At 37.9% G+C, this 12,634-nt stretch overlaps 1 protein-coding gene across 9 annotated transcripts in view; it reads right to left on the bottom strand.

Moving 5' to 3' along the window:
• The window catches only part of PHC3 (polyhomeotic homolog 3), a 93,838-nt gene that overhangs the window by 38,476 nt on the left and 42,728 nt on the right, over nucleotides 1-12,634 (bottom strand). For 6 of the 9 annotated variants that reach the window (XR_492928.3, XM_007972121.3, XM_037988575.2 and 3 more), the window contains 3 exons: nucleotides 10,322-10,568; nucleotides 2,550-3,418; nucleotides 2,211-2,258 (listed from right to left, as the gene is read on the bottom strand). Coding sequence is in view for 8 of the 9 variants with exons in the window: in XM_007972121.3 (XP_007970312.2) it covers nucleotides 2,211-2,258; nucleotides 2,550-3,418; nucleotides 10,322-10,568 (1,164 nt within the window). In the remaining variant the exon portion in view is untranslated. The remainder of the gene's footprint in view (nucleotides 1-2,210; nucleotides 2,259-2,549; nucleotides 3,419-10,321; nucleotides 10,569-12,634) is intronic. The other 3 variants (XM_007972124.3, XM_037988576.2, XM_007972125.3) reach the window with 1 other exon arrangement.

Here is a 12,634-nt window from a genome sequence, read left to right as displayed (position 1 = left end):
ATCTTTCAAATTTCCACATCTCTTAAAAAATACAACTTTCTACCTTTAAGTATTTGAAACAACCAGAAAAATATAAACTGGGAAGAAATGTGTTTTAATGGAAAAAATAACACATTTGGTCAAAGGTAATAAAAAAATAGAAGTTAAATAAATTATTAAAGAGTTATGTTACCCAAAGAAAAAGGTTAAAAAATATTTAGAAAGGTAACCTGGAAATATTCATAGCAAGCATAATAACCATATCAGTGATAGCAGAGAAAGTTATTAATATCATTTTTTAAACTTCCAAAAATGTTTTAAGGTAGAAGTGCAGGAGGCAAGAAAATATTTTTGGCTTTAGTTTTTAAAGTATTATGTTCCAAATATATATATATATTTCTCTTTCTCTCTCTCTTTCTTTTTTTCTGAGACAGAGTCTCACTCTGTCACCCAACCTCGAGTGCAGTGGTAAGATCTCGGCTCACTGAAACCTCTGCCTTGCAGGTTCAAGCCATTCTTGTGCCTCAGTCTCCCAAGCAGCTGGGATTACAGGCATTTGCCACCATGCCCAGCTAATTTTTGTATTTTTGGTAGAGATGGGGTTTCTCTATGTTGGCCAGGCTGGTCTTGAACTCCTGACCTCAGGTGATCCACCTGCCTTGGCCTCCCAAAGTGCTGGGATTACAGGTGTGAGGCACCACACCCAGCCTTATATTTCTATCCCAAATTTGCTCCTCCATAGCTTCCCCTAATATAAAAAATTTAAAAAATACAAGGACTATAAAGAAGTATTTTTTACTTGGTTTTTTTTTTTTTTTTTTTTTTAATTGTATTTTTTTCTTGTCTATTATGCCCTGTCTGGAAACTGCCTTACTTTTTACTGGTTAAAAACCAAATCACTGAACTAGGTAGTGAGAAAGTAATTTAAATTAAAAATTTTTTGAAGGTGCTGTACACTTCCCAAACTCCTGTTTTTGTTACAATATCCATAGTAAACTCCAAAAATCTATTGAAAGAAAATATAGACATGATAACTGAATGACAAACTTTAAAAAAAATTTTCTTTCCCTTTTTTTGAGACAAAGTTTTGCTCAGTTACCCAGGCCACAATCTCAGCCCACTGCAACCTCCACCTCCCAGGTTCAAGTGATTCTCCTGCCTCAGCACCCCGAGTAGCTGGGATTACAGGCATGGCCACCACTCCTGGGTAATTTTTTTATTTTTTTGTGTAGACAGGGTTTCGTCTTGTCGACGGGGTCTCGAAGGCTGGTCTCGAATTCCTGAGCTCAGGTGATCAGCCCACCTCAGCCTCCCAAAGTGCTAGGGTTATAGGCGCGAGCCACCACACCCAGTCAAGTTCTAATTTTAATAAAAATTCACAGAAAGAAGAATTCAATCTCTTTGTGCCTATTAAGATCAGTCAGAATGACAAGAATACAAAAATCTATACATTTGTTTCGTGAGAACCAAAATGCTTTCCATTAAAGAACACTGAGGATAATCCAAGTATGAAAAAGAAAAAACAAGTATTAATAATAAAAAATACTTTGAAACTCCTTTCTGGGCTAGTATTTATTAGCTTTTAGGTGACAAAATCTCTTGGATGAGGTGTAATACAAAACCTCCCTTTAGGAAGATTCTTCTCCTCAGTTACAAATTATGAATCTGACCCTTCTGACTAAACAATTAGAGACCTTATTTTAGTTTTATAAATCTTAAAATGTCTTTTAGAGAATGTTTAAAGAAAAGTATTTTTCAAGATAATTTTCCTTTCTAGGCAACAAGTAATTGTTTTTAGAGGTTATTCTTAAAAATTCCACTACAATCTCAATTATTCAAAACTTTTACTCCTCTAAATGGATTTTTTCATCCTCAGTATTAAATTTATCCACCAAGATTTTTTGAGCTTTTTAAGTGAGAAATATTTTAAGGACATATCTTCTCTCAGTGGAAATAAAAAACCATTAAGTTTAATAATTCTATAAGATGGTCTACAGTTAAATTTTTGGCAAAGCTGGACTCTCTCCTAGAATAAATTTTTTAATAAAATTTCAACTACAAAGGATAGTTTTGCCAAAAAACTACATCATATAAGCATACCTCCAACTTGAAACAAAATCCCGTAAAGGCCCAGGACTTCAGGATGCATAAAACTAAAAGGATTAGGCTAGATAAACCACACGTTTTGAGAACATACAAGCCAACAGAAGGGATCTATGAAGGATAATCACCTTAAGAGAAAAAACTTTGTGCAGATGACACTGGTTCAAATGCATTCCCTTGGGGAAAAAAAATCAACTCTGTAAAGATAGCAGATGGATTTGTTTAAATAGTAATAAAATTAACGAGGGACTTTAATTACCATCACAAATTATAAAGCATGCAACCATACTAAACAAACAATGGCATTTTTTTTGCCCATACAGCATGTTTGTCAGAATACTGACACATGGAAATTTCAAGCTTTTTTAGTTCATAGGCATTTAGATCTTGCAATAAAACATAGTGTGGGAAAAAATCGTTTTTACTTTCAGTTCAGCAAGAAAGTCAAAGAGCTTCCAAGGGCTTACCACTGGAGGATCAACAGGTGCTGGTGGTTGCACTTGTAGGTTTACCGCAACCGTCTGTGGAGGAGGAAGAGTCTGAAATGGCAACTGGACCAAAGCTTCTGCAGCTGGAAGCTCCTCTTCTGACACCAAAGCATTCTGCACCAAAACCTGGCCCTGGGACAGAATTTCAGGCTGCACTTGTAAAGACTGCATAGACTGCAAGGGCAGTGGTGGAATCTGAGCTGGAGGAGATGTCGACATCTGTGGAGGACTTGCAATTGGAATTGGAGAGGACTGCAGGGATGAATATTGCTGGTGTGATGGAGAGACAATCTGCTGGCCTGGGGATACCAAGGCAGACTGCTGAACTGGGCCAATGTGTACAACAGGGGAAGTTGGAAGTGGAAGATGGGATGGAAGATTCAACTGTGCTGTAGGTTGTACCTGATTAGCAGTGGACTGCTGCAAATTTGGCCCTGGCTGGAGAGCTGATGACACAAGAGGGTGTGGCTGAATAAGTGCTTGTGGATGAATAATTATAGTAGGAGACTGACTTGGTGAATGAGGTGGTGGAGGAGACACCACTACAGACTGCTGTGCTGACTGTGACTGATTAGGAGACACTGTTAAAGGAGGCGGATGACTCTGAATCGGTGAACAATGCTGTGACTGGGCATTACTGGGAGCTGGAGGAAGCCCATGGTTCTGGAGTGGTATACAGTGCTGGGATGGGGGTGGGTCTTGAGCTGAATTCTGAAGTGTGATTGGCTGAATTTGCTGCTGCTGCTGTTGTAATATCAGCTGATGATGGGAAACTTTGGAAGGTGGTGAATGAAGAGGAATCTGCTGATGTTTTATTAGAGAATGAGGCTGAATTGGAGAATATGAAGCTGTGAGAGAAAAAAATGACAATTAGTATTGATTTCAAAAATACAGAAATTTGTAAATAACTCTAAAGGAAAAAGTGTTCATATCAGAAGGTCATAATCATCAGAATTCTATTACAAGTTTTCCAGACAAGAGTAATTTGAAAAAAAAAAAAATTTTTTTTTTTTTTTTTGAGACAGAGTCTTGCTATTGTCACCCAGGCTGGGGAGCAGTGGCACAATCTCAGTTCACTGCAACCCTCCACCTCCCTGGTTCAAGCGATTCTCCTGTCTCTGCCTCCCGAGTAGCTGGGATTACAGGCACCCACGACCACGCCCGGTTAACTTCTGTATTTTTAGTAGAGACGGATTTCACCACGTTGGCCAGGATGGTCTTGAAACCTGACCTCAAGTGATCTGCCCAACTCAGCCTCCCAAAGCGCTGGGATTACAAGCGTAAGCCACCACGCCTGGCCTGAATATTTAATGACAAACAGGTTTTCCTTGGAAAACTTTAAAATATCATAAAATATACTGTATTGTGATAAGTTCTAAAAGAAAACTGCCTAACACTTAATAATCTGAATCTGTACATAGTTTGTTCTTATTATATTTTATAGGTCACCTGAATATCTGCATTAACTTTTAGCAAAGTTTATACACTTGAATTTTTTCTTTGCGGGAAAAGAGGAGTATCATCATAGAACAAGTATAACATATATAAAGATAACTTCAAAATCATAAAAAGGCTACAATAAAATTCATAAAATAAAGATCTCATCCTTTCTAATCCATATCTAAACTTGCTTCCAACTAATAGGGTAATTACTTATAAAGCTTTCCAAATGAGTTTCCATTTTTGAGCTGAGATGAGGGTATATCATTTGACCCAGGAAGAGAAAATGTTTTGTATAATAATTTAATATGATTAAGCAAAAGATGTGTAAATCCTGTAGCACAGTTAAATAATCACTATAACTAAGAACTGAAACTCAGGGGCCATTCTAAATCTAGGAAAACACTAGTTTTGCTTGCAGAGAATGAGACAATCAGAAGCCCATGCTACCTAAATAAGGGATTTTGTTAACCTTTTTCCCTCACCAAAAAAACCCTTCAATGACTGATGTGACAGTATGAGGTTTTCTCCACAAAGAAGCCACTCTCAACAGGAATAAATATATGTAAGAATTAGCACAATCAAACGGTAGGGAGCCCCCCATCATTATGCCTTTTCTGCAAACTGGTGACACATGTTTATAGAAAGGGAGATGCTGGTGAAATCCTCCCTAAGAATGGAAACTGAGTTCACAAGAAGATAAATTGAAACAATTGCTTAATGTTAATATCAGGTAAAAATTACACAAATTTAACACAGATTTAAAGACAGGGCAATTTTTTTTCCTAACCTTGGAATATTAGGAGAAAGACTATATTATACCTTACATCTATTTTTGTGTTCAACCACATTTGTAACAACAACTTTATAAAAACTTTCCATAACTTTTTAAAAAACATTTTTATATTTGGTTATTATTTAAAATTTTTGGAATCCTTTAAAGAAATTAACATCTGATTAACATCCAAAAAAGAGGCATTTAGAAAGTCCAATAAATATCCACTAATTGTTTAAATAAAATTAAAAAAAGGAAATCAAATCAACAAAATAATTTTCATATAATATCTAGGGCTAGTACTTTACACTAAGACTGAAAATTTTATGTCAGCCCTTTAAAACTGTGTTGATACAGACTATGCTATACAGTATTCAAAAAGGGTGAATTAACTAAATCTTGGATTTCTATAAAGTGCCCTTCATCCAAGGGACTCAAAGTGCTTTCACATGTCTCTCATTCATACTTACAAAATGCCTGTGGTATAGGTGGGTATTATTATTTCCCTCCTACAGATAAGTAAATAGATTTTTTTGCAAGTGTAAGAGCAAAGGCCCACTTCAATTCAATTTTGTAAGTAAAGTTTTAAGTTAAATTTACCATACTCTTGAAGTACTATGGATATTATATCTACTAGAATAACAATTCTGGCTGGGCACGATGGCTCATGCCCATAATCCCAGCGCTCTGGGAGGCCGAAGCAGGAGGATCACCTGAGGTCAGGAGTTCAAGACCAGACTAGCTAACTTGGTGAAACCCCATCTCTACTAAAAATACAAAAATTAGCCAGGCGTGGTAACACATGCCTGTAAAACCAGCTACTACTCAGGAGGCTGAGGTGGGAGAATTGCTTGAACTCAGGAGGCGAAAGTTGCAGTGAGCAAAGATCGCGCCATTGCAACTCCAGCATGGGCAACAGAGGGAGATGCCGTCCCAAAAAAAAAAAAAAAAGAGTAACAATTCTTTCTATGCTCTGGTAAGTAAGCAATCTTTTTATATCCTAGAGCTGTGACAATCCAATAGATTAGCAATCTATCCTTTCATCTAAATTACATTTTTCTTGGATCAGAAATCAAAGTGTGTTTATATTAGTCCATAAGTCCAACCGATAAGCACATATATTACAGAATAATTATGTGGCTATGTGAAGCAATACCTCTATCAAAGACAACACCTAGTGCTCTGAAAAAAAACTCCTATCATGTTGGTTAATTTCTCTAATTTTAATAAACATCTTATTGTTAGGGTGGCTTTGTAGTCAGAGAATTAATGGCTGACATCATCTCTCACATATATATAATTCTATTATTTAAGTAACATGTACTGGCCAGGCGCAGTGGCTCACGCCTGTAATCCCAGCCCTTTGGGAGGCCAAAGCGGGGGGATCACGAGGTCAGGAGATCAAGACCATGGTGAAACCCTGTTTCTACTAAAAATACAAAAAATTAGCCAGGCACAGTGGCGGGTGCCTGTAGTCCCAGCTACTTGGGAGGCTGAGAGGTAGGAGAATGGCGTGAACCCAGGAGGCCGAGCTTGCAGTGAGCCGAGATTGTGCCACTGCACTCCAGCCTGGGAGACAGTGCTAGACTCCATCTCAAAAAAAAAAAAAAGTAACACATACTATTTCATTCAGTACAGCAATCCCATGAAAGTGACAGGGTACTATAACAATCCAACATATTACAGATGAAGAAACTGTAAGTAGTTAAGTGACTTGCCTGAAATCATCTGGCTATTAAGGACAGCATTAGGTCTAAAAGAACCTATGACCCTAACTGAGTCTAGGGCCCTGTTATGGACTCAGTGTGGGACAAAATTCATATGCTGAAGCCCTAACTCCCATTGTGTATTTGTAGATGGGGCCCCTAAGGAAATAACGAAGGTTAAATGAGGTCATTGGGTGGGGCCCCGACATGACATGGTTTGTGCCCTTTTAAGAAAAGACATCAGAGAGCTTCTGCTCTCTTCACCCACCACACACTCAAGAAAAGGCCAGGTGAGGACATCTGCAAGCCAGGAAGTGAGCCCTCACCAGAAACTGAACATTGCCAGACCTTGATCTTGGGCTTTCCAGCCTCCAGGACTGTAAGAAAATTAATTTCTGCTCTTCAAGCCATGGTCTATAGTATTTTGTTAGGGCAGCTGGAGCAGATTAATTAATACAGGACCTTCTCACTACACAATGAATTAATGTCTACAAAAAACAGTATATATTTTTCCAATTAAACTAGTTTCATAAAATCTCTAAAAACTGTGATTAAAAAAAAACTTCAGCTCTAATACAGTTCATATTTCCAGACATTTAAAGTTTGACCTTATTTTATATATTAAAAATAGAATTTACTAAGTATCAAGTGGAAACTCCACCTTCAAAAAGAAATGATAAAGAAAACCAAGTTACTTTAGCACCCTAAAAATACATATCACAATATCCATGTACACTATGATAATTATTAGACTACACTACATTAGAATACAAGTAGATTGTTTTACATTTAAAATGACTTGAAGGAACATTTTTGTTATTGAGGACAAATAATCAATTTAGAATCTCTCAAAATATCTCAGCTTCAGATTAACTTTTTTTTTTTTTTTTTAAAGACTTGAGTCTCGCTCTGTTGCCAGGCTGGAATGCAGTGGTGCGATCTCGGCTCACTGCAACCTCCGCCTCCTAGGTTCAAGTGATTCTCCTGCCTCAGTCTCCTGAGTAGCTGGAATTACAAGCGCACACCACCATGCCTGGCTAATTTTTGTATTTTTAGTAGAGACATGGTTTCACCATGTTGGCTAGGATGGTCTTGATCTTTTGACCTTGTGATCTGCCCGCCTCAGCCTCCTAAAGTGCTGGGATTATAGGCGTGAGCCACTGCACCAGGCCGATATTAACTTCTTGCCAATAAAAGCAGAAAAACTAAAAATGTGAAAAATATAGCTATAGCCTTAATAGAAGATATGAATGGCTTTGAATAACTGCAGTGTAAGGCTTAAGAAACTTTTAAGTAGTTTAGGATTTTCTGAGTCGTTTTGTTTCCAATCAACAACATCACGGAAAATTGGAGTTTGGGTAATACACGTAAGATCTGAATTTGGAATTAAAAGTGACCTGAGACTCTGGTGGTTTTGGCTTACTGGTTTCCTCCATACTTACACAAGATATTGACCACCAGAGGAACGCAAACTACAAGCATATTATCACACTATTAATGAAAGAGGGAATAAGCTGCAATTCAGAACTAGGTATTGAGAGTTAAGGGGGACTGAAAAATCCAAAACTAGATCTCCTTGCTTGAACTAACCCTGAAACAGTTCCCAGCTTTCTCTGAAAGTAACATTCTCTTTGGAAAGAAATTAACCTACCCTTCATTATAATTTATCAAAACTTCAGGAATCACTAGAAATTGTCCCTGAGCAGTCATTCTAAGCACCATGGGTCACCACTGCTCCACACTGACTGTCAAAACTGGCCGGATGCTGGTTTGAGGCTGAGAATAGTAGTGTAAAAACAGTAGTGTAAAAACCCAGCTTTTATGCCATACAGAGAGCAGCGCCTAGCACACAGAGGTTTAAAAAAAAAAAAAAAGTGTCTAATTATACTATGAATATATTTATTACTTTATACATTATATCAAAGCCTACTTACATAAGATTCACATTTAACAATTCTAAGCATAGTGATACCTAATTAGTACCAATCAGAAAGACTGCAATAATTCCTAAAATACAAGTGGGGAAAAAAAATGAACTATTAATCCAACAAATATGTACCTCCCACCTAATATAGGTAAGTACATACAAGGTACAACTTAGTGCTGTCAAGATACAAAGATGAAAAGGTGAATCTAAAAAGGGATTAAAGAGTTAATGTAAAGTACTAACAGTGCCTCACACATACATAAATGCTCAATATTATTATCCTACCCTCAAGGAGCTTACTATCTAGCAGAGAAGCTAAGATCAGTATACAAATAACTATAAAAGAAAAAGAACCAGAAGGGACCATACAAGTTCAGAGTGAGGAGAAATTTCTAACTAGGGTCATCAGACAATTCCACAGTTTTGAGATTCAGTGATGTAGATAATGCTGGCAACATTAACACAGGAAACATGAGAAGTGAAATAGGTTTAAGTGGAATATTTTACACTTAACACCTAAGTGTAAAACAAGTCTTTAAAAAGTAAAGCAGCGTTATAAAAGGACAGAAAAAAGATGCTTCCCCAATGTGGTTGCCGGAACAAAGGAAGTTTTTTTTTTTTTGAGACAGAGTCTTGCTCTGTCACCTAGGCTGGTATGCAGTGATGCAATCTTGGCTCACTGCAACCTCTGCCTTCTAGGTTCAAGCAACTCTCATACCTCAGCCTCCCAAGTAGCTGGGACTATAGGTGCACACCACCATGCCCCGCTAATTTTTATATTTTTAGTAAAGCTGGGGTTTTTATATTTTTTTATTTTTAGTAAAGATGGGGTTTCACGATGTTGGCCAGGCTGGTCTCAAACTCCTGACCTCAAGTGATCCACCATCTCAGCCTCCCAAAGTGTTGGGATTACAGGCATGAGCCACTGCACCCGGCCAGAATTTTTTTTTTTTTAATGAAACATTTATAAGGTGTCTAGCCCAGTGCAACACACATACACATACACACACACATACTCAAATAAGCTACAGTTATAGTGATTTAGAAAAACATGCAGATACATTAAGAATAAGGGAGACCTAATTATGGTTGAGAAACAAAGGAAACGGTCTAGTATGAGAAGATAAAAGATGCTCTAACAATTAAGTACTAAAGAAGGTTTAAAATAAAAAGGTAGGATCAACAACAGGGGCAAATGGTGCTAAGTTTAAGAATACATGTAACTCTTTATCTTATTAAAAGTAAAGAAAGTTCAATCCTGAGAAATTCTGAGATGAACAGAGAGGCAGCAAGGTCACTCTAAATGGCCCCCACATTTTCAGTATGAGAACCACGAGGCAAGATTATCTGGATAAAGTAAAGGATGCACAGGTTGAATTCAAAGCTTGAGAAGAAAGACAATGACTCAGTTCATTGCCTGAGATGATCCTCTCAGAGATGAAATCAAAGACAGAAAAACCCAACAACATAAGGAAAATAATTATGCATAGTTCTGTGTTTCAAAGTGACAAATTTCTCCCACTGATAACAACTTTAAACAAAATAGTATACTGCTTTTTTATAAGCTTTTAAAAATTATCCCACTGAAGTATATTAAATAAACTACAGGCAAATCTTTTTTTAAAGCTAAAAGGTTTTATCAATATAAGGAGAGACCAGCACTTAAAGATGTTAATCAAATGTTATTTGATTTTTAAAAACCTATTACATTGTTACAATTTATTTTATCTGTTGGGCTTTTTTGTCTCTCTTCAGGCTACACATTAAGATTAAATTTATAAAATTCACATTCTAAAATGTTTTAAAGGTGTCACTCCTGTTCAAGTAATGAACATCCTTTGTTTTGCTCTGTCTGCTAAGAAAATGAATAATACAACTATTTTCAACGAAAGTTTTATCCCACCTGGTGCTATTAACTGGTGAATACTCGATGTCCGGGTGACAGCTGTGCTTCGTGATTCCAGACTTGGGCTTTCTCCTTTCTTATTACTTTCTGGAGAAGGATCTCGTTGGCTGATTTTAGAACTGGTCACTGTTGTTTTGTTATGACAAATTGTCAATGACTGAGTTTGACTAGTGCTTTTTGGTGGACCATTCTGTGAGCTAGATAATACACCCAACTTCTGGCTGCGTAATGTTAAATTCTGAACCTAAGAACCACATAACAGAAAATCAGGATGAAAACAGATGGTTTTAATTGATATGGACATCATTACCATTATGACAATACTGACAACACACTTATATTATGCTCTTCATACAAAAAGCTCCGAGCACTTCAAAGAACTGATTAATCCTTAAGGAAAGAAGAGTTATTATTCTAAATAATCACATCTTAAATATTAAGTGGCAATTTTTTAAAAGACATTAAGAGAAAGGAAAGAGGGGGGAGTAAGGGAGGAAGAGAGGGAAGATGAAAGGGGGAGGGAAGGAGGAGGAGGAGAAGGGAGAGAAGGGAAGGATCATAAAGAACTAGATAAAAGCAGTATGTATATACATATAAACAGTGTGTGTATTATACATGTATGAACTATGAATATGAGGAAATTACTCTGCAACATACTGCATTTAAAAGTTACCAGTTCCAGCTATAGAGATTAAGGGGACATTGACCTTGTAAGAAAATTAATTCATCAAATCATCTGCCCCATTGTGAAAATTATGAAAAGCATTTTCAAGAAACTCTTTTAATTTAGTAAAATTTTGGTGGTGTTGTTATTGAACATTCACTGCCTTTGAAAACTACATCTCATGAACTGAAAAGACTGTGTGCATGATCCTGAAATGGCTTTCTGTGGTGGCTCCTGCTACACTCAGGGCTATTTGAAACATACTGCCAGTCTGGATGGTAGCAAAGATTATTCCAATTACTCTCAGCTGAGATTTATAATTTCCAAACAGCAAGAAGCAAGACAGAAAAATGCTTCTCCAAAAGTTGCTGAACTTCATGTCTATCTAGAATGCATGTACCAAATATATGTAGGCTAGCACTGGCCCTGGGAGAGAAACTGAGATAAAAGAGACTCCAAAGTGACAAAGCAAATGATACACTGCTGCTTTATAAAATGTTCTTCAGTTTCATGTGTTTTCTGTCTCTACATCATTAACTGATGCTCAAAAGCTATACTTTCTTCCAGCACTTTGGGAAGCCAAGGCGGGCAGATCACCTGAGGTAAAGAGTTCAAGACCAGCCTGGCCAACATGGTGAAACCACATCTCTACTAAAAATACAAAATCAGCCAGTAATGGGGGCACACATCTGTAGCCCCAGCTACTCAGAAGGCTGAGGCAGGAAAATCACTTGAACCCAGGAGGCAGAGGTTGCAGTGAGCCAGGTGGCACCACCGCACTCCAGCCTGGGCAACAGAGTGAGACTCTTGTCTCCAAAACAAGTTGTCCTTTCTCAGGCTGGGCGTGGGGCCTCACACCTGTAATCCCAGCATTTTGGGAGGCCGACGTGGGTGGATCACTTCAGGTCAGGAGTTTGAGACCAGCCTCGCCAACACAGGGAACCCGTCTCTACTAAAAATATACAAATTAGCCAGGTAAGGTGGCGCATGCCCGTAATCCCAGCTACTCAGGAGGCTGAGGCATGAACTGCTTGAGCCTGGGAGGTGGAAGTTGCAGTGAGCCAAGATAATGCGCCATTGCCCCCCAAGTCTGGGTGACAGAGCAAGAGACCGTCTCAAAGAAAAAAAAAAAGAAAAAAGAAAGCTATACTTCAGGCCAAAGTTTTCATCAGTTCTATTCTAAGCTACTCAAAGAATTTTTTAACTGAAACCATATGGGCCGGGCGCGGTGGCTCAAGCCTGTAATCCCAGCACATTGGGAGGCCGAGACCGGTGGATCACGAGGTCAGGAGATCGAGACCATCCTGGCTAAAACGGCAAAACCCCGTCTCTACTAAAAATACAAAAAACTAGCCGGGTGAGTTGGCGGGCGCCTGTAATCCCAGCTACTCGGGAGGCTGAGGCAGGAGAATGGCATGAACCCAGGAGGCGGAGCTTGCAGTGAGCTGAGATCTGGCCACTGCACTCCAGCCTGGGCGACAGAGCAAGACTCCGTCTCAAAAAAAAAAAAAAAAAAAAAAAAAAAAAAAAAAGAAACCATATGGAGGGTCTTATCTGATTTTTCTCATATTTCATACCAATGTAAACATAAATGGATAATAACCACTGTATTATTAAAGTTTAATGCAAAAACAAAATATACTGGC

This window comes from Chlorocebus sabaeus, chromosome 15 (assembly GCF_047675955.1).
Source record: "Chlorocebus sabaeus isolate Y175 chromosome 15, mChlSab1.0.hap1, whole genome shotgun sequence".
In the NCBI taxonomy this organism is placed as follows: Eukaryota; Metazoa; Chordata; class Mammalia; order Primates; family Cercopithecidae; genus Chlorocebus; species Chlorocebus sabaeus.
Note: the sequence above shows the minus strand (reverse complement) of the source record. Positions and strands in the feature narration are given on the sequence as shown.